At 46.4% G+C, this 21,685-nt stretch overlaps 1 protein-coding gene across 4 annotated transcripts in view; it reads right to left on the bottom strand.

Moving 5' to 3' along the window:
* The window catches only part of LOC109876968 (trafficking kinesin-binding protein 2), a 75,327-nt gene that overhangs the window by 6,236 nt on the left and 47,406 nt on the right, over window positions 1-21,685 (bottom strand). For 2 of the 4 annotated variants that reach the window (XM_031817416.1, XM_031817417.1), the window contains 11 exons: window positions 18,945-19,021; window positions 18,732-18,848; window positions 18,435-18,644; window positions 15,939-16,017; window positions 15,683-15,813; window positions 15,515-15,589; window positions 12,792-12,929; window positions 6,554-6,633; window positions 5,862-6,032; window positions 5,344-5,648; window positions 4,497-4,691 (listed from right to left, as the gene is read on the bottom strand). In XM_031817416.1, the coding sequence (XP_031673276.1) occupies window positions 4,497-4,691; window positions 5,344-5,648; window positions 5,862-6,032; window positions 6,554-6,633; window positions 12,792-12,929; window positions 15,515-15,589; window positions 15,683-15,813; window positions 15,939-16,017; window positions 18,435-18,644; window positions 18,732-18,848; window positions 18,945-19,021 (1,578 nt within the window). Of the gene's footprint in view, window positions 1-4,496; window positions 4,692-5,343; window positions 5,649-5,861; window positions 6,033-6,553; window positions 6,634-12,791; window positions 12,930-15,514; window positions 15,590-15,682; window positions 15,814-15,938; window positions 16,018-18,434; window positions 18,645-18,731; window positions 18,849-18,944; window positions 19,022-19,541; window positions 19,590-20,291; window positions 20,333-21,685 lie in introns of those variants that run through there. The other 2 variants (XM_031817415.1, XM_031817418.1) reach the window with 2 other exon arrangements.

The following is a 21,685-nucleotide window of genomic DNA, read 5'->3' as shown; positions in this document are numbered from 1 at the left end:
GACATTACATCAAAGTTGGATCAGCCTGTAGTGTGGTTTTCCACTTTAATTTTGAGTGTGACTCCAAATCCAGACCTCCGTGGGTTGATAAATTTGATTTCGATTGATAATTTTTGTGTGATTTTGTTGTCAGCACATTCAACTATGTAAAGAAAAAAGTATTTAATAAGAATATTTCTTTCATTCAGATCTAGGATGTGTTATTTTAGTGTTCCCTTTATTTTTTGAGCAGTGTATATACATACATACAGTGGGGAGAACAAGGATTTTTGTTTTAGATTGCGTCTCACACAGTTGAAGTGTACCTATGATAAAAATGACAGACCTCTACATGCTTTGTAAGTAGGAAAACCTGCAAAATCGGCAGTGTATCAAATACTTGTTCTCCCCACTGTATATATACATACTCAGCAAAAAAACAATGTCCCTTTTTCAGGACCCTGCCTTTCAAAAATAACTAGTAAAAATTAAAATTGTAAAGGGTTTAAACACCATTTCCCATGCTTCCCATGTTCAATGAACCATAAACAATTAATGAACATGCACCTGTGGAATGGTCGCTAAGACACTAACAGCTTTCAGACGGTAGGCAATTAAGGTCACAGTTATGAAAACTTGGGACACTAAAGAGGCCTTTCTACAGACTCACCAAAAGAAAGATGCCCAGGGTCCCTGCTCATCTGCGTGAACGTGCCTTAGGCATGCTGAAAGGAGGCATGAGGACTGCAGATGTGGCCAGGGCAATAAATTGCAATGTCCGTACTGTGAGACAGGACGGACAGCTGATCGTCCTCGCAGTGGCAGACCATGTGTAACAACAACTGCAAAAGGATCGGTACATCCGAACATCACACCTGCGGGACAGGTACAGGATGGTAACAACAACAACTGCCCGAGTTGCAGCAGGAACGCACAATCCCTCCATCAGTGCTCAGACTGTTCGCAATAGGCTGAGAGAGGCTGGACTGAGGGCTTGTAGGCCTGTTGTAAGGCAGGTCCTCACCAGACATCACTGTCGCCTATGGGCACAAACCCACCGTCGCTGGATCAGACAGGACTGGCAAAAAGTGCTCTTCACTGACGAGTCGCCGTTTTGTCTCACCAGGGGTGATGGACGGATTCACGTTTATCGTTGAAGGAATGAGCGTTACACCGAGGTCTGTACTCTGGAGCGGGAGCGGTTTGGAGGTGGAGGGTCCATCATGGTCTGGGGCGGTGTGTCACAGCATCATCGGTCTGAGCTTTTTGTCATTGCAGGCAATCTCAACACTGTGCATCACAGGGAAGACATCCTCCTCCCTCATGTGGTATCCTTCCTGCAGGCTCATCCTGACATGACCCTCCAGCATGACAATGCCACCAGCCATACTGCTCGTTCTGTGCGTGATTTCCTGCAAGACAGGAATGTCAGTGTTCTGCCATGGCCAGCAAAGAGCCCGGATCTCATTGAGCACATCTGGGACCTGTTGGATTGGAGGTTAAGAGTCGGGTAACATCTCACAGCAAGAACTGGCAAAATTAGTGCAGTCCACGAGGAGGAGATTCACTGTAGTACTTAATGCAGCTGGTGGCCAAACCAGATACTGACTGTTACTTTTGATTTTACATGAAGTTGATGCAAAGAGTCAATATTTGCAGTGTTAACCTTCTTTTTCAAGACCTCTGCAATCCACCCTGGCATGATGTCAATTAACTTCTGGGCCGCATCCTGACTGATGGCAGCCCATTCTTGCATAATCAATGCTTGGAGTTTGTCAGAATTTGTGGTTTTTTGTTTGTCCACCCACCTCTTGAGGATTGACCACAAGTTCTCAATGGGATTAAGGTCTGTGGAGTTTCCTGGCCATGGACCCAAAATATCAATGTTTTGTTCCCCGAGCCACTTAGTTATCACTTTTGCCTTATGGCAAGGTGCTCCATCATGCTGGAAAAGGCATTGTTCGTCACCAAACTGTTCCTAGATGGTTGGGAGAAGTTGCTCTCGGAGGGTGTGTTGGTACCATTCTTTATTCATGGCTGTGTTCTTAGGCAAAATTGTGAGTGAGAGCCCACTAGCAACCCCACACATGAATGGTCTCAGGATCCTTTACTGTTGGCATGACACAGGACTGATGGTAGCGCTCACCTTGTCTTCTCCTGACAAGCTTTTTTCCCCGGATGCCCCAAACAATCGGAAAGGGGATTCAGAGAAAATTACATTACCCCAGTCCTCAGCAGTCCAATCCCTGTACCTTTTGCAGAATATCAGTCTGTCCCTGATGTTTTTCCTGGAGAGAAGTGGCTTCTTTGCTGCCCTTCTTGACACCAGGCCATCCTCCAAAAGTCTTCAACTCACTGTGCGTGCAGATGCACTCACACCTGCCTGCTGCCATTCTTGAGCAAGCTCTGTACTGGTGGTGCCCCGATCCCGCAGCTGAATCAACTTTAGGAGACGGTCCTGGCGCTTGCTGGACTTTCTTGGGCTCCCTGAAGCCTTCTTCACAACAATTGAACCGCTCTCCTTGAAGTTCTTGATGATCCGATAAATGGTTGACTTAGGTGCAATCTTACTGGCAGCAATATTCTTGCCTGTGAAGCCATTTTTGTGCAAAGCAATGATGTCAGCACTTGTTTCCTTGCAGGTAACCATGGTTGACAGAGGAAGTACAATGATTCCAAGCACCACCCTCCTTTTGAAGCTTCCAGTCTATTATTCTATTATCTCCAGCCTTGTCCTCATCAACACTCACACCTGTGTTTACGAGAGAATGACTGACATGATGTCAGCTGGTCCTTTTGTGGCAGGGCTGAAATGCAGTGGAATTGTTTTGGGGGGATTCAGTTCATTTCGAAGAGGGACTTTGCAATTAATTGCAATTCATCTGATCACTCTTCATAACATTCTGGAGTATATGCAAATTGCCATCATACAAACTGAGGCAGCAGACTTAGTGAAAATTCATATTTGTGTCATTCTCAAAACTTTTGGCCACGACTGTACACCTTAACCAAATACATTTAAAATCAGTTTCACAATTCCTAACATTTAATCCTAGTAAAAATTCCCTGTCTTTGGTCAGTTAGGATCACCACTTTATTTTAAGAATGTGAAATGTCAGAATAATAGTAGAGAGAATTATTTATTTCAGCTTTTATTTCTGTCATCACATTCCCAGTAGGTCAGAAGTTTACATACAGTCAATTAGTATTTGGTAGCATTTAAATTGTTTAACTTGGGTCAAACGTTTCGGGTTGCCTTCCACAAGCTTCCCACAATAAGTTGGGTGAATTTTGGCCCATTGCTCCTGACAAAGCTGGTGTAACTGAGTCAGGTTTGTAGGCCTCCTTACTTGCACACGCTTTTTCAGTTCTGACCACAGATTTTCTATGGGATTGAGGTCAAGGTTTTGTGATGGCCACTCCAATACCTTGACTTTATTGTCCTTAAGCCATTTTGCCACACCTTTGGAAGTATGCTTGGGGTCATTGTCCATTTGGATGACCCATTTGCGACCAAGTATAAACTTCCTGACTGATGTCTTGAGATGTTGCTTCAATATATCCACATAATTTTCAATTCCTCATGATGCCATCTATTTTGTGAAGTGCACCAGTCCCTCCTGCAGCGAAACACCCCCACAACATGATGCTGCCACCCCTGTGCTTCACGTTTGGGATGGTGTTCTTCGGCTTGCAAGCCTCCCCATTTTTCCTCCAAACATAACAATGGTCATTATGGCCAAACAGATATTTTTCTTTAATCAGAGCAGAGGACATTTCTCCAAAAAGTACGATCTTTGTCCCCATGTGCAGTTGCAAACCGTAGTCTGGCTTTATGGCGGTTTTGGAACAGTGGCTTCTTCCTTGCTGAGTGTTCTTTCAGGTTATGTCGATATAGGACTCATTTTACTGTGAATATAGATACTTTTGTACCTGTTTCCTCCAGCATCTTCACAAGGTCCTTTGCTGTTGTTCTGGGAATGATTTGAACTTTTCGCACACAAAGTACGTTCATTTCTAGGAGACAGAACGCATCTCCTTCCTGAGCGCTATGACGGCTGCGTGGTCCCATGGTGTTTATACTTGCATACTATTGTTTGTACCTTCAGGCGTTTGGAAATTGTTCCCAAGGATGAACCAGACTTGTGGAGGTCTACAATTATTTTTCTGAGGTCTAGGCTGAATTATTTAGATTTTCCCATGATGTCAAGCAAAGAGGCACTGAGTTTGAAGGTAGGCCTTGAAATACATCCACAGGTACACTTCCAATTGACTCAAATGATGTCAATTAGCCTATCAGAAGCTTCTAAAGCCATGACATAATTTTGGGGATTTTTCCAAGCTGTTTAAAGGCACATTCAACTTAGTGTATGTAAACTTCTGACCCACTGGAATTGTGATACAGTGAATTATAAGTGAAATAATCTGTCTGTAATCAAGTGTTGGAAAAATTACTTGTGTCATGCACAAAGTAGATGTCCTAACCGACTTGCCAAAACTATAGTGAATAAAAGTACCTCTCATGTCATATTTCTGTTCTTCGTCGCCTCCCTCTTCATCTTCCTCCAGGTCAGTGAGGCGGTAGACGGTGTCGGCGAGAGCATCATGGGGGAGGGGCCGAAAGCCCTTGGTGACCACGCCCGGGTGGGGGTCCAGGATGGTGCCCAGGTGGGGCATGGCCAGCTGCTGCCAGTGGTGCAGAGTCAGAGAGCCTAGAGGGGTCAGAGGTTAAAGGTTAGGGGTCAGGCGTCAAATGCGTTACTCACAGATGAAAATTAGGAGTGTTACAGTTGACAGATATCATAATGTGACCAAGTGGGTTCAAACTCTGGTCTCAGGGAGCCTAGAGAGGGCAAAGGTTAGAGGTCAGGGATCAATGTGTTACATCACAACTAAACTAAAACTCCTAATTAATATCCTAATTTCAACAGTACCAGTATACAGATATGATAATATAGACATCATAGATATTGGGTCAGGAATAACTCCTGGATAGATGATATAGCTTTTGGCTGCATTCCAGGCCACCTACATTCAGTAACCACATCTCTAAGGGTGTGTTTAGACAGGCAGCCCAATTCTGATCTTTTTCTCACTAATTGGTCTTTTGTCCAATCACATCAGATCTTTTCACATCAGATATTGGTCTATTGACCAATCACCTCACCAATCATCATCGTGACAAAAATATCCGATTTGGGCTGCCTGTCTAAACGCAGCCTAACATACTGAAATCTGATGCCTGACTGCAAAAGATGATGTGGCATTCAATCACTGGTAGATTTGTGCAGAGGGGTTGCTTATCGCACTGCCTGGAACGTGCCCATTATCATGACTACACTTAAAGCATGAACGTATCCTTACCCTCCATGGGCTTGACGATCTGCAGCTTCTCAGGCAGGAAGGTCTTAAAACAGCTGGACGAGACCGAGAACTCTGATAGGTTGGTGAAGGATGACATGAAGCTGCTCATTGGTGAGCTGTAGCCACTCCCCTCCACATCCGATTCCGCCCCCCCAGCCAGGGCCTCCAGCTTCTTGTCGCGTTCCGCCTGGAAGAACTGCCGCTCGCACAGGAAATTCTGCCGCCGCAGGGAGAGGCGGTGCAGCGCCGACACGAGGTCATTTCCTCCTGGTGCGCCAGGCTTGCCGAGCGGGACCTCCTCCCTACTACAAATACAGACACGCAACACAAACACATGCTTACCCAAATATACTCCTCTGTAGGCACTAAATTCACTGATTCAAGTTTGAATTAAATCATATCAAATAATATGCTTTAAATTCTCTCACATATTGTTGCCACTGACTCAATGAATCCACTACAGTCAATACGGGTGCTTTAGACTGGTCTAACAATCAGGGTCAACCTGGGTAACTCACTTGGCGCGGCCGTGGGATTGGTCGATCCCCTGTGCGGACAGGAAGGGCTGGGCCGTCATCACCAGGCTGCTGCCTCCCGAGCCGGGGATAGGGGGCGTGGCCATCGCCGCAGCTCGCTCTACCGACTCGTTGACCACGCGTACAGTCTGAAACACCTTCTTCTGGGAAACTCTGGGGACGGGGAGGGAGGGAGGAAGAGACGGGAGTTAGAGGAGGAGGGGAGTTAGAGGAGGGAAAGAGAGGAGGGAAAGAGAGGAGGGAAAGAGAGGAGGGAAAGAGAGGAGGGGAAGAGAGGAGGGGAAGAGAGGAGGGGAAGAGAGGAGGGGAAGAGAGGAGGGGAAGAGAGGAGGGGAAGAGAGGAGGGGAAGAGAGGAGGGGAAGAGAGGAGGGGAAGAGAGGAGGGGAGCTTCTGCTTTGATTGCTTTTGCTCTTCTGTTTTTGTGTGTGTGTTTGTTGTTGTTGTCGGTGTGTGGGTGTGTATGTGTGTTTGTTGTTGTTGTTGGTGTGTGGGTGTGTATGTGTGTTTGTTGTTGTCGGTGTGGGTGTGTGTGTGTGTTTGTTGTTGTCGGTGTGGGTGTGTGTGTGTGTTTGTTGTTGTTGTCGGTGTGTGGGTGTGTATGTGTGTTTGTTGTTGTCGGTGTGGGTGTGTGTGTGTGTTTGTTGTTGTCGGTGTGTGTGAGTTCTATACTCACTTCTGGTCCTGGAAAGCCACCTCGTCCTCGACACTCAGCTCTCTCCTCATGGTGCCCTCAATCTCTGCTGCCAGGGAGTCCTGAGACACAGTCATTTACACTCATTAATAGGTACACACACTATTGGGCACACGCACACATAAATAGGATTGACACACACACATACACATACTAGGGATATGCATCTTACCCTTTAAAGATAATTTGATAGATACCTAGATACATGGGCTCCAATAAGATACAGAAACGATACGTTTTAGTTTGAAATGATTGGGTTTAATTAGAGAATGAATCGATGCACTGACATTTGCGGCATAAACACATTAATTTTCCATTCTAAATACAAATCTGCTGCAGATGGAGCTCATGAGCTGGCCCTCTCTGAGCTGGCCCTCTCTGAGCTGGCCCTCTCTGAGCTGGCCCTCTCTGAGCTGGCCCTCTCTGAGCTGGCCCTCTCTGAGCTGGCCCTCTCTGAGCTGGCCCTCTCTGAGCTGGGTCTGTCTGAGCTGGCCCTCTCTGAGCTGGATCTGTCTGAGCTGGCCCTCTCTGAGCTGGATCTGTCTGAGCTGGATCTGTCTGAGCTGGCCCTCTCTGAGCTGGATCTGTCTGAGCTGGCCCTCTCTGAGCTGGCCCTCTCTGAGCTGGATCTGTCTGAGCTGGATCTGTCTGAGCTGGCCCTCTCTGAGCTGGATCTGTCTGAGCTGGATCTGCCTGAGCTGGCCCTCTCTGAGCTGGATCTGTCTGAGCTGGATCTATCTGAGCTGACTTCTCTGTGTGTCTGAGCTGACGTCTGTGTGTAAATTATGTATGCCATTTAGGCACCTGATCTGAGCCATAAAGGAGACTACCCCCCCCCCCCCCATTACCACTATCAGATTAGGTGGGCAATGTAGCCGGTGTTTTTCTCCCCCCACTTTGGTTCTGAAATCCCCATCACCCACTGATTAACTTGATGTTTTTGCAGCTTAAGTGTTTGAGGTAGTAATGTATCAATATTTATTGTTTACCAATGAGCTATGACATAGCCAATGAATATATGGCACAACTTTGAATTTCACCCGTTTTACATGTTTTATTGCGTGTTCTTCTCCCATCGCTTCAACCACGCAGTGCACCTCGCAGAAATGACTTGCTTTCCTCATTATTAAATTATCAACTTTCCCCTGTATGTCTAAAAATGACCATATAGACTGATTGTTTAAAGCAAACTGCCAAAACTAAAGTAACAGGCTGCCTACCTCATGGAACATCACATTGGAAACCTGCGGCCAATACAACAGCTGTAGACCTTCCCATGAAATGTTTACTAACAAGCCCTTCCCATGAAATGTTTACTAACAAGCCCTTCCCATGAAATGTTTACTAACAAGCCCTTCCCATGAAATGTTTACTAACAAGCCCTTAATACAACAGCTGTAGACCTTCCCATGAAATGTTTACTAACAAGCCCTTAATACAACATGTGTAGACCTTCCCATGAAATGTTCACTAACAAGCCCTTCCCATGAAATGTTTACTAACAAGCCCTTCCCATGAAATGTTTACTAACAAGCCCTTAATACAACATGTGTAGACCTTCCCATGAAATGTTCACTAACAAGCCCTTAACCAACATGTGTAGACCTTCCCATGAAATGTTTACTAACAAGCCCTTAATACAACATGTGTAGACCTTCCCATGAAATGTTCACTAACAAGCCCTTAACCAACATGTGTAGACCTTCCCATGAAATGTTCACTAACAAGCCCTTAACCAACAATGCAGTTCAAGAAATAGATTAGTTTATATTGTAAATATTCTTCAGTAAAAAAAATCAATTCAAAAAGTAACAATACATTTACATAACAATAACATATACAGGGGGTACCTGTACAGAGTCAATGTGGAGGCTATATACAGGGGGTACCTGTACAGAGTCAATGTGGAGGCTATATACAGGGGGTACCTGTACAGGGTCAATGTGGAGGCTATATACAGGGGGTACCTGTACAGAGTCAATGTGGAGGCTATATACAGGGGGTACCTGTACAGAGTCAATGTGGAGGCTATATACAGGGGGTACCTGTACAGAGTCAATGTGGAGGCTATATACAGGGGGTACCTGTACAGAGTCAATGTGGAGGCTATATACAGGGGGTACTGGTACAGAGTCAATGTGGAGGCTATATACAGGGGGTACCTGTACAGAGTCAATGTGGAGGCTATATACAGGGGGTACCGGTACAGAGTCAATGTGGAGGCTATATACAGAGGGTACCGGTACAGAGTCAATGTGGAGGCTATATACAGGGGGGTACCGGTACAGAGTCAATGTGGAGGCTATATACAGGGGGTACCGGTACAGAGTCAATGTGGAGGCTATATACAGGGGGTACCGGTACAGAGTCAATGTGGAGGCGATATACAGGGGGTACCTGTACAGAGTCAATGTGGAGGCTATATACAGAGGGTACCGGTACAGAGTCAATGTGGAGGCTATATACAGGGGGTACCGGTACAGAGTCAATGTGGAGGCTATATACAGGGGGTACCGGTACAGAGTCAATGTGGAGGCTATATACAGGGGGTACCGGTACAGAGTCAATGTGGAGGCGATATACAGGGGGTACCTGTACAGAGTCAATGTGGAGGCTATATACAGAGGGTACCGGTACAGAGTCAATGTGGAGGCTATATACAGGGGGTACCGGTACAGAGTCAATGTGGAGGCTATATACAGGGGGTACCGGTACAGAGTCAATGTGGAGGCTATATACAGGGGGTACCGGTACAGAGTCAATGTGGAGGCGATATACAGGGGGTACCTGTACAGAGTCAATGTGGAGGCTATATACAGAGGGTACCGGTACAGAGTCAATGTGGAGGCTATATACAGGGGGTACCGGTACAGAGTCAATGTGGAGGCTATATACAGAGGGTACCGGTACAGAGTCAATGTGGAGGCTATATACAGGGGGTACCGGTACAGAGTCAATGTGGAGGCTATATACAGAGGGTACCGGTACAGAGTCAATGTGGAGGCTATATACAGGGGGTACCGGTACAGAGTCAATGTGGAGGCTATATACAGGGGGTACCGGTACAGAGTCAATGTGGAGGCTATATACAGGGGGTACCGGTACAGAGTCAATGTGGAGGCTATATACAGAGGGTACCGGTACAGAGTCAATGTGGAGGCTATATACAGGGGGTACCGGTACAGAGTCAATGTGGAGGCTATATACAGAGGGTACCAATACCGAGTCAATGTGGGGGCTATATACAGGGGGTACCGGTACAGAGTCAATGTGGGGGCTATATACAGGGGGTACCGGTACAGAGTCAATGTGGAGGCTATATACAGGGGGTACCGGTACAGAGTCAATGTGGAGGCTATATACAGGGGGTACCGGTACAGAGTCAATGTGGGGGCTATATACAGGGGGTACCGGTACAGAGTCAATGTGGAGGCTATATACAGGGGGTACCGGTACCGAGTCAATGTGGAGGCTATATACAGGGGGTAACGATACCGAGTCAATGTGGAGGCTATATACAGGGGGTACCGATACCGAGTCAATGTGGAGGCTCTATACAGGGGGTACCGGTACAGAGTCCATGTGGAGGTTCTATACAGGGGGTACCGGTACAGAGTCAATGTGGAGGCTATATACAGGGGGTACCGGTACCAAGTCAATGTGCGGTGGTACAGGATAGTCAAGGTCATTTGCAAAGTGACTATGCATTGATAACACTGGGGGGGGGTTCCATGTAGATTATCTGAGTGGCCATTTGATTAGTTGTTCAGTAGTCTTATGGCTTGTGGGTAGAAGCTGTTAAGGAGACTTGGAGCACCGGTACCGCTTGCCGTGCGGTAGCAGAGAGAACAGTCTACGACTTGGGTGACTGGAGTCTATGACAATTTTTTGGGCCTTCCTCTGACACCACCTAGTATATAGGTCCTGGATGTCAGGAAGTTTGAACCCAGTGATATACTGGCCCTGTCAGTCAGATGCCGAGCAGTTGCCATACCAGGCTGGGATGCAACCGATCAGGATGCTCTTGATGGTGCAGCTGTGGAACTTTGAGGATCTGGGGACCCATGCCAAATCTGTTTAGTTTCCCGAGTGGGAAAAGGTGTTCTCGTGCTGTCTTCACAACTGTCTTGGTGTGTTTGGACCATGACAGTTTGTTGGACACGAAGGAACTTGAAGCTCTCAACCTGCTCCACTTCAGTCCCGTCGATGTTAAATGGGGTCCTGTTTGGCCCTTCATTTCCTGTAGTCCACAATCAACTCCTTTGCCTTGCTCACATTGAGAGAGGTTGTTGTCCTGGCACCACACTGCCAGGTCTCTGACCTCCTCCCTATAGGCTGTCTCATCGTTGTCGGTGATCAGGCCTAAACTTAATGATGGTGTTGGAGTCGTGCTTGGCCACGCAGCTGAGGGAGTACAGGAGGGGACTAAGCACGCACCCCTGAGGGGCTCCAGTATTGGCAGATGTGTTGTTACCTACCCTTACTATCTGGGGGCGGCCCGTCAGGAAGTCCAGGATCCATTTGCAGAAGGAGATGTTTAGTCCCAGGGTCCTTAACTTAGTGATGAGCTTTGTGGGCACTATGATGTTGAACACTGAGCTGTAGTCAAAGAACAGCATTCTCACATGGGTGTTCCTTTTATCCAGGTGGGAAAGGGCAGCGTTGCGTGCGATTGAGATTGCGTCATCTGTGGATCTGTTGGGGCGGTATGCGAATTGGAGTGGGTCTAGGGTTTCTGGCATGATGGTGTTCATGTGAGCCATGACCAGCCTTTCAAAGCACTTCATGGTTACCGGCGTGTGTGCTATGGGGCAGTAGTCATTTAGGTAGGTTACCTTAGTGTTCTTGGGCACAGGGACAATTGTGGTCCGTTTGAAACATGTAGGTATTACAGACCTGGCCAGGGAGAGGTTGAAAATGTCAGTGAAGACACTTGGCAGTTTGTCTGTGCATGCTTTTAGTACACGTCCTGGTAATCCGTCTGGCCCCGCGGCTTTGTGAATGTTGACCTATTTAAAGGTCTTGCACACATTGGCTACGGAGAGCATGATCACACAGTCCTCCGGAACAGCTGGTGCTCTCATGCATGCTTCAATGTTGCTTGCCGCAAAGCGACCATAATGGCATTTAGCTTGTCTGGTAGCCTCGCGTCACTGGGCAGCTTGCAGCTGGGTTTCCCTTCATAGTACATAATAGTTTTCAAGCCCTGCCCACATCCAGAGCCGGTGTAGTAGGATTCAATCTTAGTCCTGTATTGACACTTTGCCTGTTTGATGGTTCGTTTTAGCGCATAGCGGGATTTCTTATAAGCGTCCCGGATTAGTATCCAGCTCCTTGAAAGAGGCAGCTCTAGCCTTTAGCTTGGTGTGGATGAATCCTGTGATCCATGGCTTCTCAAGGCAGGCCTGGTTGTTGCTAGATATGTTTGCTTTGGAAACAATTTTAACTAACCCTTTTCCTAACCTTAATCTAATTCTTCTAACCTGCTACAAAAAGTGACTTCTGCTAGTAAAAACCGGCAAACCTGAGGTTTCCACTAATGCAATACAGCCTCCTGCCCAACTTCCACATAACATAATAATTTGGATAGCTCTAGAGTGCTAGAAAGCAGGATAGCTCTAGGGTTCTAGAAAGCAGGGCAGGTAGTGCTAGGTATCAACAGCCAATCAACTAGGGGTTGGAAGCTATAGTGAGCTTAGATTGGTCAATAGCGGCACAATGTCACAGAGTATTTGCAAAAAGTTCCCCCACGGTCCCCCCACCCACTTCACTCCATAGAAATATGAATGAGGCTCCGTTGTTTAATCACCCCCAGCGTGCTACGTGGAAATGCGTGTTACCTCACGTTGGTCAGCGTGTGAAGCTGGGCACAGTGCGCAGTTTGACTAGACTAATGATATTGCCTGCGGTTGTTCGACATTGCAAAATGACTTGTAGATCAATGACGCTCAACACAGTTACATGCAGTTCAACACTGAAGGAGAGGACACATCAGTTGTCACAAAATATGAGGTATTTTCTGAAGGTAGAAATAATATAATATGAGCAAAAGATATTAGTGAACCAGTGTTTTTTTCACTTTTAATAAATTTTCTGACCGATGCATGCTACATTTGGTTCGGTTTGGGTTCCGCGGACCGAAGCACTTGTATCTTAAACATTTTAAATCCTTACATCCCTAACACACACACACATACATTACAGAAGGTATATATCTCACCATGGGGAAGAGTCCGTAGGGCAGGTGTCGTCTCATGCCTGCAGACGGAGTGTTCTTACTGCGCAGCTCCTTGATCTCTTCCTGAGACTCATGTAGCATCCCCACACACTCTACATTACGGTCCGCTAGCTCATTCAGCTATACAACACAACACAACATAGTTAACCCTCCGCTAGCTGTTTCAGCTACAAAACACAACATAGTTAACACTCTGCTTGCTGGATCAGCTATACAACACAACATAGTTAACCCATAAGCCGGGGGGGGGGGGGGATAATGACCCAACACACCTCCAGGCTGTGTAAGGGCTATTTTATCAAGACGGAGAGTGGAGTGCTGCATCAGATGACCTGGTTTCCACAATCTCCCGACCTCAACCAAATTGAGATGGTGTGGAGGAAAAGCAGACAAAAAGTGCTCAGCATATGTGGGAACTCCTTCAAAACTGTTGGAAAAGCATTCTAGTTGAAACTGGTTGAGGGAATGCCAAGAGCGTGCAAAGCTGTCATCAAGGTAAAGGGTGGCTATTTGAAGAATCTCAAATATAAAATATATTTAGATTTGTTTAACACTTATAATATGTATTATTTCATAGTTTATATCTTCAATATTATTCTACAATGTAGAAAATAGTAAAAATAAATAAAATCCTTGAATGAGTAAGTGTTCTAAAACATTTGACCGGTAGAGTACGTGTTCCACAGAGGGTCAAATTTGTGTGTAGCCCAGACTGATCAGATGCTACAGGCAGAAGTTGGCAGATCGACTGTACTGAGACTCGTGTGGGGGGGTCGTAGAGAAAAACGGAGAACACCATCGTGTTAGTGAGATTCGTCTCATCTTTCCATAGAGGTAATAGTTTTGTAGGCCAAACCGGTCGGACGCTACAGATCATTCTGTGACAAGAACGATTTTCAGGATGTCTCATGGTCTGACAAACACCACTCTAGCACTGTCACCTTTCACCTCAGATGTGAAAGTGTGACATACAGTATACACATGCGGTGGAATGAGACGCATCCAATGCAAAAGAACAGATATCTAACACTTATCTTTGATATATTTTCATGGGGATTTTCTTTATTATGCTAATTCGATTTCAGCGGGGGCAAGGACATTGACCTAGCACAGTTAACCCTCTGCTAGCTGGTTCAGCTACACAACAACACAGTTAACCCTCTGCTAGCTAGTTCAGCTACACAACAACATAGTTAACCCACTGCTAGCTGGTTCAGCTACACAACAACACAGTTAACCCTCTGCTAGCTAGTTCAGCTACACAACAACATAGTTAACCCACTGCTAGCTGGTTCAGCTACACAACAACACAGTTAACCCTCTGCTAGCTAGTTCAGCTACACAACAACATAGTTAACCCACTGCTAGCTGGTTCAGCTACACAACAACACAGTTAACCCTCTGCTAGCTAGTTCAGCTACACAACAACATAGTTAACCCTCTGCTAGCTGGTTCAACTACACAACAACACAGTTAACCCTCTGCTAGCTAGTTTAGCTACACAACAACACAGTTAACCCTCTGCTAGCTAGTTTAGCTACACAACAACATAGTTAACCCACTGCTAGCTGGTTCAACTACACAACAACACAGTTAACCCTCTGCTAGCTAGTTTAGCTACACAACAACACAGTTAACCCACTGCTAGCTGGTTCAGCTACACAACAACATAGTTAACCCTCTGCTAGCTAGTTTAGCTACACAACAACATAGTTAACCCTCTGCTAGCTAGTTTAGCTACACAACAACACAGTTAACCCTCTGCTAGCTAGTTTAGCTACACAACAACATAGTTAACCCTCTGCTAGCTAGTTTAGCTACACAACAACATAGTTAACCCTCTGCTAGCTAGTTTAGCTACACAACAACATAGTTAACCCTCTGCTAGCTAGTTTAGCTACACAACAACACAGTTAACCCTCTGCTAGCTAGTTTAGCTACACAACAACACAGTTAACCCTCTGCTAGCTAGTTTAGCTACACAACAACATAGTTAACCCTCTGCTAGCTAGTTTAGCTACACAACAACATAGTTAACCCACTGCTAGCTGGTTCAACTACACAACAACATAGTTAACCCTCTGCTAGCTGGTTCAACTACACAACAACATAGTTAACCCTCTGCTAGCTAGTTTAGCTACACAACAACACAGTTAACCCTCTGCTAGCTAGTTTAGCTACACAACAACATAGTTAACCCACTGCTAGCTAGTTTAGCTACACAACAACATAGTTAACCCACTGCTAGCTGGTTCAACTACACAACAACACAGTTAACCCACTGCTAGCTGGTTCAACTACACAACAACACAGTTAACCCTCTGCTAGCTGGTTCAGCTACACAACAACATAGTTAACCCTCTGCTAGCTGGTTCAGTTACACAACAGTTAAATACCCACACTCCATTACCGTATTCTACACACACTCATTCATCAGTAATAAACACCTTAACTTAAACCTTGATGCAGCTAATAACCTTGAACACAAACTCACTGCTTGTGTCAACATAACAGACAAAACCCAAGATACTATTTTAAATACTACAACTCTGGGCCATATCATACTGCTTATCAGGTGCAGTTCTGATCTGACATATAGCGGTGGTTCAAATGATGTTGGAGAGTTATGAAATGTTGTTCGGAAAAAGGGCCCACCTTAAGGCACTTCTATGGTTCATTGAACTGTTCATTGCTAGACAACTCACCTCTGCAGTGAGTGATCTCTGGGCATCCTTCGAAGCCTGTAGGTGAATCCTCAGCTCCTCTTTCTCCAGGGCCAGCTGGAAACACACTTCTTTAGTACTATTACTCTACAATTATTACTACAACATCAACTTCAAACTGTGCTCTTCCTCCCCTTCCTCCCCCCTCACCTCTTTGACGCGGTGTTGGAGCTCTACTATCTGGGAGAGGAGCTGGGAAATCTCCTCCTGGTGTCGCATCACCTCTTCATTCTTATGGGACAGCTCCTCTGTCAGGTTCACCATCTGACTGTTGGACTCGCCTGAACCAACCCACACCCACACAGCTCTTTAATCATTAGAGATCAATAACCTAATTACTTGTTAATTGACCTGATTCATGCCTTTTTTGTGTGTGTGTGTGTGTGTTTGAGTGCATGTGACTCACGTAGCTCCTTGACACAGTCGCTGACCAGCTGTTGTTCTTTCTCCTCGAAGGTGATGGTCTCCGTCTTCAGATGACGGGCCTGGTCGGACGACAGGGTTTTACAGTGTGGTGTTAGGAACTATCAGATGACGGGCCACAGGGTTTTACAGTGAGGTGTTAGGAACTATCAGATGACGGGCCTGGTCGGACCACAGGGTTTTACAGTGTGGTGTTAGGAACTATCAGATGACGGGCCTGGTCGGACCACAGGGTTTTACAGTGAGGTGTGAGGAACTATCAGATGACGGGCCACAGGGTTTTACAGTGAGGTGTTAGGAACTATCAGATGACGGGCCTGGTCGGACCACAGGGTTTTACAGTGTGGTGTTAGGAACTATCAGATGACGGGCCACAGGGTTTTACAGTGAGGTGTTAGGAACTATCAGATGACGGGCCTGGTCGGACCACAGGGTTTTACAGTGTGGTGTTAGGAACTATCAGATGACGGGCCTGGTCGGACCACAGGGTTTTACAGTGAGGTGTGAGGAACTATCAGATGACGGGCCACAGGGTTTTACAGTGAGGTGTTAGGAACTATCAGATGACGGGCCTGGTCGGACCACAGGGTTTTACAGTGTGGTGTTAGGAACTATCAGATGACGGGCCTGGTCGGACCACAGGGTTTTACAGTGTGGTGTTAGGAACTATCAGATGACGGGCCTGGTCGGACCACAGGGTTTTACAGTGAGGTGTTAGGAACTATCAGATGACGGGCCTGGTCGGACCACAGGGTTTTACAGTGCGGTGTTAGGAACTATCAGATGACGGACCACAGGGTTTTACAGTGAGGTGTTAGGAACTATCAGATGACGGGCCTGGTCGGACCACAGGGTTTTACAGTGAGGTGTTAGGAACTATCAAATGACGGGCCTGGTCGGACCACAGGGTTTTACAGTGTGGTGTTAGGAACTATCAGATGACGGACCACAGGGTTTTACAGTGAGGTGTTAGGAACTATCAGATGACGGGCCTGGTCGGACCACAGGGTTTTACAGTGAGGTGTTAGGAACTATCAGATGACGGGCCTGGTCGGACCACAGGGTTTTACAGTGCGGTGTTAGGAACTATCAGATGACGGACCACAGGGTTTTACAGTGAGGTGTTAGGAACTATCAGATGACGGGCCTGGTCGGACCACAGGGTTTTACAGTGAGGTGTTAGGAACTATCAAATGACGGGCCTGGTCGGACCACAGGGTTTTACAGTGTGGTGTTAGGAACTATCAGATGACGGGCCTGGTCGGACCACAGGGTTTTACAGTGAGGTGTTAGGAACTATCAGATGACGGGCCTGGTCGGACCACAGGGTTTTACAGTGCGGTGTTAGGAACTATCAGATGACGGACCACAGGGTTTTACAGTGAGGTGTTAGGAACTATCAGATGACGGGCCTGGTCGGACCACAGGGTTTTACAGTGAGGTGTTAGGAACATTCAAATGACGGGCCTGGTCGGACCACAGGGTTTTACAGTGCGGTGTTAGGAACTATCAGATGACGGACCACAGGGTTTTACAGTGAGGTGTTAGGAACTATCAGATGACGGGCCTGGTCGGACCACAGGGTTTTACAGTGAGGTGTTAGGAACTATCAAATGACGGGCCTGGTCGGACCACAGGGTTTTACAGCGTGGTGTTAGGAACTATCAGATGACGGGCCTGGTCGGACCACAGGGTTTTACAGTGAGGTGTTAGGAACTATCAGATGACGGACCACAGGGTTTTACAGTGAGGTGTTAGGAACTATCAGATGACGGGCCTGGTCGGACCACAGGGTTTTACAGTGAGGTGTTAGGAACATTCAAATGACGGGCCTGGTCGGACCACAGGGTTTTACAGTGCGGTGTTAGGAACTATCAGATGACGGACCACAGGGTTTTACAGTGAGGTGTTAAGAACTATCAGATGACGGGCCTGGTCGGACCACAGGGTTTTACAGTGAGGTGTTATGAACTATCAAATGACGGGCCTGGTCGGACCACAGGGTTTTACAGTGTGGTGTTAGGAACTATCAGATGACGGGCCTGGTCGGACCACAGGGTTTTACAGTGAGGTGTTATGAACTATCAGATGACGGGCCTGGTCGGACCACAGGGTTTTACAGTGAGGTGTTAGGAACTATCAGATGACGGGCCTGGTCGGACCACAGGGTTTTACAGTGCGGTGTTAGGAACTATCAGATGACGGGCCTGGTCGGACCACAGGGTTTTACAGTGAGGTGTTAGGAACTATCAAATGACGGGCCTGGTCGGACCAGAGGTACAGAGGTTAGAGTAAGGTGTGAGGGGCCCACTACGAAGCGTTTAAAAGCCTGGACCGCATAAAGTGCACAGTCGAAGTAGAATTGGCACGGACCACAGATCTGGGATCAGATCACCCTACCGTTTATCCTAACCTTAACCCTATGGGTCCTGGTCAAAAGTAGTGAACTCTAGGAAATAGGGTGTCATGTCAGGTATACCTCAGAGCGTAGGGCCAGGTTCTCCTCTTCCAGATCAGACATTTTCCCCTGCAGGGCCTCCAGCTGGCTGAGGGCCACAGCTGGTGCTAGGGGTTGGCGGGGGTGCAGCGGCGTTGAGCAGCTGGAATCAGTCTCACTCTCCTCCGAAGCGCTGGCCACCATCCGCAGCAACTCATCCTTTTTCCCCAGCTCATGTTGTAGCTGGTGCACCTGGGACAGGGGGGGTCAGAGGGTGTGTGTGTGTGTGTGTGTGTGTGTGTGTGTGTGTGTGTGTGTGTGTGTGTGTGTGTGTGTTACCTGGTCCAGGGCCTGTGCTAGCTGTTCCTCCACAGACTCATTGCGTTCCTGGAGCAGGTGGTTCCTCTGAAGCAGAGACTGACCAATTCGAGCGGCCAGCTCCAAGTCCCGGTCCCGCTGCAATCAATGATACCATGCAACAGTTAGTCCACAATCATCAATGGCAACTAATCACCGCCATGTGTCAAAGACCGTGCACCAATGAGAGCCCACCTCAGCCAATAGGTGTGTGACAACCTCAATGTCATTGTAGGTCTTGGTCATCTGCTCCACCCTATCAGCACTGAGGACTGGAGAGAGAGAGAGAGAGAGCGAGAGCGAGATAGATAAGAGAACAAGGGAGAACGAGAGAGAGGGAGAGAACGAGAGAGAGAGCGCGAGAGAGACAATCAAATTTTAGCAGGGGAACAAGAAAACACACCAGCATACACACACATACATGTATACTGTACACACACACCAAAATAAGCAGCACGTTCATGCACAAAGACACAGACTATATATGCTAATGCATGCGCCTCCATGCAAGCACACTTTCCTGTGAAACAGCCTTAGACACTACAAGCTATGCATCCACACACTACTAGATGCCAGGACAAGCCCACTAGTGGCAGTAGACTTAGTGTGTGAGTGTCTGCTGTCCTACGGTATAGCAAGAGAGAGACTCCAGAGCTTCAGGGGGCCACTCAGCTTAGTCTAATCCAGATTTGAGAGCACCGTCTGGGCCTACTGGAGAACTGAAGCCCCCCCTCACGCTCTGGAGCTATCCGTGGAGAAAGATGCAGAGAGAGAAAGAGGGAAGCACTTTACCTCGGGAGCCAGAGTGAGAGTAGGAAGAGGGATCCAGGGAAAGATAAGCTGGAGAAAGAGACAACGGAGGACAGGGAGGGGAATGAGGGGATAACAAGGAGAGAGAGAGAAAGAGATGTTAGATGGCAAGAAAGAGGGGAATCAGCTGAGCAGAGAGAGAATAACCTAGGATAGAGAGATACCATCTGAGCAGAGAGAGAATAACCTAGGATAGAGAGATACCATCTGAGCAGAGAGAGAATAACCTAGGATAGAGAGATACCATCTGAGCAGAGAGAGAATAACCTAGGATAGAGAGATACCATCTGAGCAGAGAGAGAATAACCTAGGATAGAGAGATACCATCTGAGCAGAGAGAGAATAACCTAGGATAGAGAGATACCATCTGAGCAGAGAGAGAATAACCTAGGATAGAGAGATACCATCTGAGCAGAGAGAGAATAACCTAGGATAGAGAGATACCATCTGAGCAGAGAGAGAATAACCTAGGATAGAGAGATACCATCTGAGCAGAGAGAGAATAACCTAGGATAGAGAGATACCATCTGAGCAGAGAGAGAATAACCTAGGAGAAAAATACCTAAAAATCAGGAGAGCAATAGAGAGATAGAGGGAGAGAAAAAAGATAGTGAGGAGCAGAGATAGAGGGACAGAAAGAGAGAGCAGAAGCAGGAGAAATCATGTGTGTACTTTAGATAGGGTTAGGGGGATTAGGAGGATTAGGATGAGTGGTTTGTTTGGGTTCAGCACCTGACTCAGAACCGCAACCCCAGCAGCGCTGCCAGATGGCCCTGGGTAGAGAGATACCAACCCATTTTATTTATTACGGTCAACCTTGACCCCTGGCCTCCAACCCCAGCCTGACCCTTTACACGAGGTCAACCTGGTAACCATCAAATAAAACAGCATTCTATGTAATACTATGTGTGCATCATGTTTATTGCAATTCAGATTGTAAATGTAAGGGAAAATCCATTGGCAACGTCATGTCGAGTCAGTGGCCGTGTACCTAGCCTAACGCCTCTGGTGACGGGCAGACCAGCAGCAACAGAACACAGCAGACTAGGAGACAGTGCTCCTCTGGTTTCAACGGCTGTTTACTGAAGCTGCAGTACCAAGTCACTTCACTACTTGTATTAAAGTCTCCATTTTGATCAATCACAGATACAATATGTACATACTTCTCATACATATTTTCCTTCTACTTTTTATTACTACTTGTTATTTTTGGGGCTTTTGTATTTGGCATTTTATTGTTGAATGATATTGTACTGCATTTTTGAGAAGAGTTAGCGAGCGTTTCACTGTACTGTGTGCACGTGCCTAATAAACGTTGATTTGATTGTGAAAGTGGAAGTATAAAGTGCAATAACTGTCCTGCTCCTCATAGTTCTACACACAGCGACACAGTCAACCTTCTGTCAAGACAAAAAGGCCCCCCCCCCCCCCAGGTAAGTAGAGAAAGAGATGAACCTGGATGATTTACTCTGTAATCACACTGCTTTCTGTTTCTCACCTGTTCTTTTTTTTTTTTTACTTCAGATTTGTTTTAAAAAAAAAATCTGGAATAATTTGTGAATTGACAATGTTACAAGTATGTTAAATGTGAACTTATCCAAAATGTGAACTTATCCAAAATGTGAACTTATCCAAAATGTGAACTTATCCAAAATGTGAACTTATCCAAAATGTGAACTTATCCAAAATGTGAACTTATCCAAAATGTGAACTTATCCAAAATGTGAACTTATCCAAAATGTGAACTTATCCAAAATGTGAACTTATCCAAAATGTGAAAACATTTACATTTAACTAATTTAGCAGACGCTCTTATCCAGTGAGTTACAGTTAGTGAATTCATCTTAAGATAGCTTGGTGGGACAACCACCTCAGTCATAGTAAGTATATTATTTTCTCTTACTACTCTGTATTAAAAGCAGGGTTTGTCTGTGGAAAACTGAATCAATATAATTTCGGTACAACTACATGTACTCGTCTTACTCGTCTTACCATATAAAGATAATTGTAGTATTCAAAGAGTGAATTCCTATGTAATTTTGGCTAATTCCAGGAAGTCCTTTCATGTTATAGTTGCTCCACAGACAGACATGGAAAACGCTGACTTATCACAACTGCTAGGGGCT

The sequence above is a fragment of the Oncorhynchus kisutch genome, unplaced genomic scaffold (genome assembly GCF_002021735.2).
Source record: "Oncorhynchus kisutch isolate 150728-3 unplaced genomic scaffold, Okis_V2 scaffold1020, whole genome shotgun sequence".
Lineage (NCBI taxonomy): Eukaryota > Metazoa > Chordata > Actinopteri > Salmoniformes > Salmonidae > Oncorhynchus > Oncorhynchus kisutch.
Note: the sequence above shows the minus strand (reverse complement) of the source record. Positions and strands in the feature narration are given on the sequence as shown.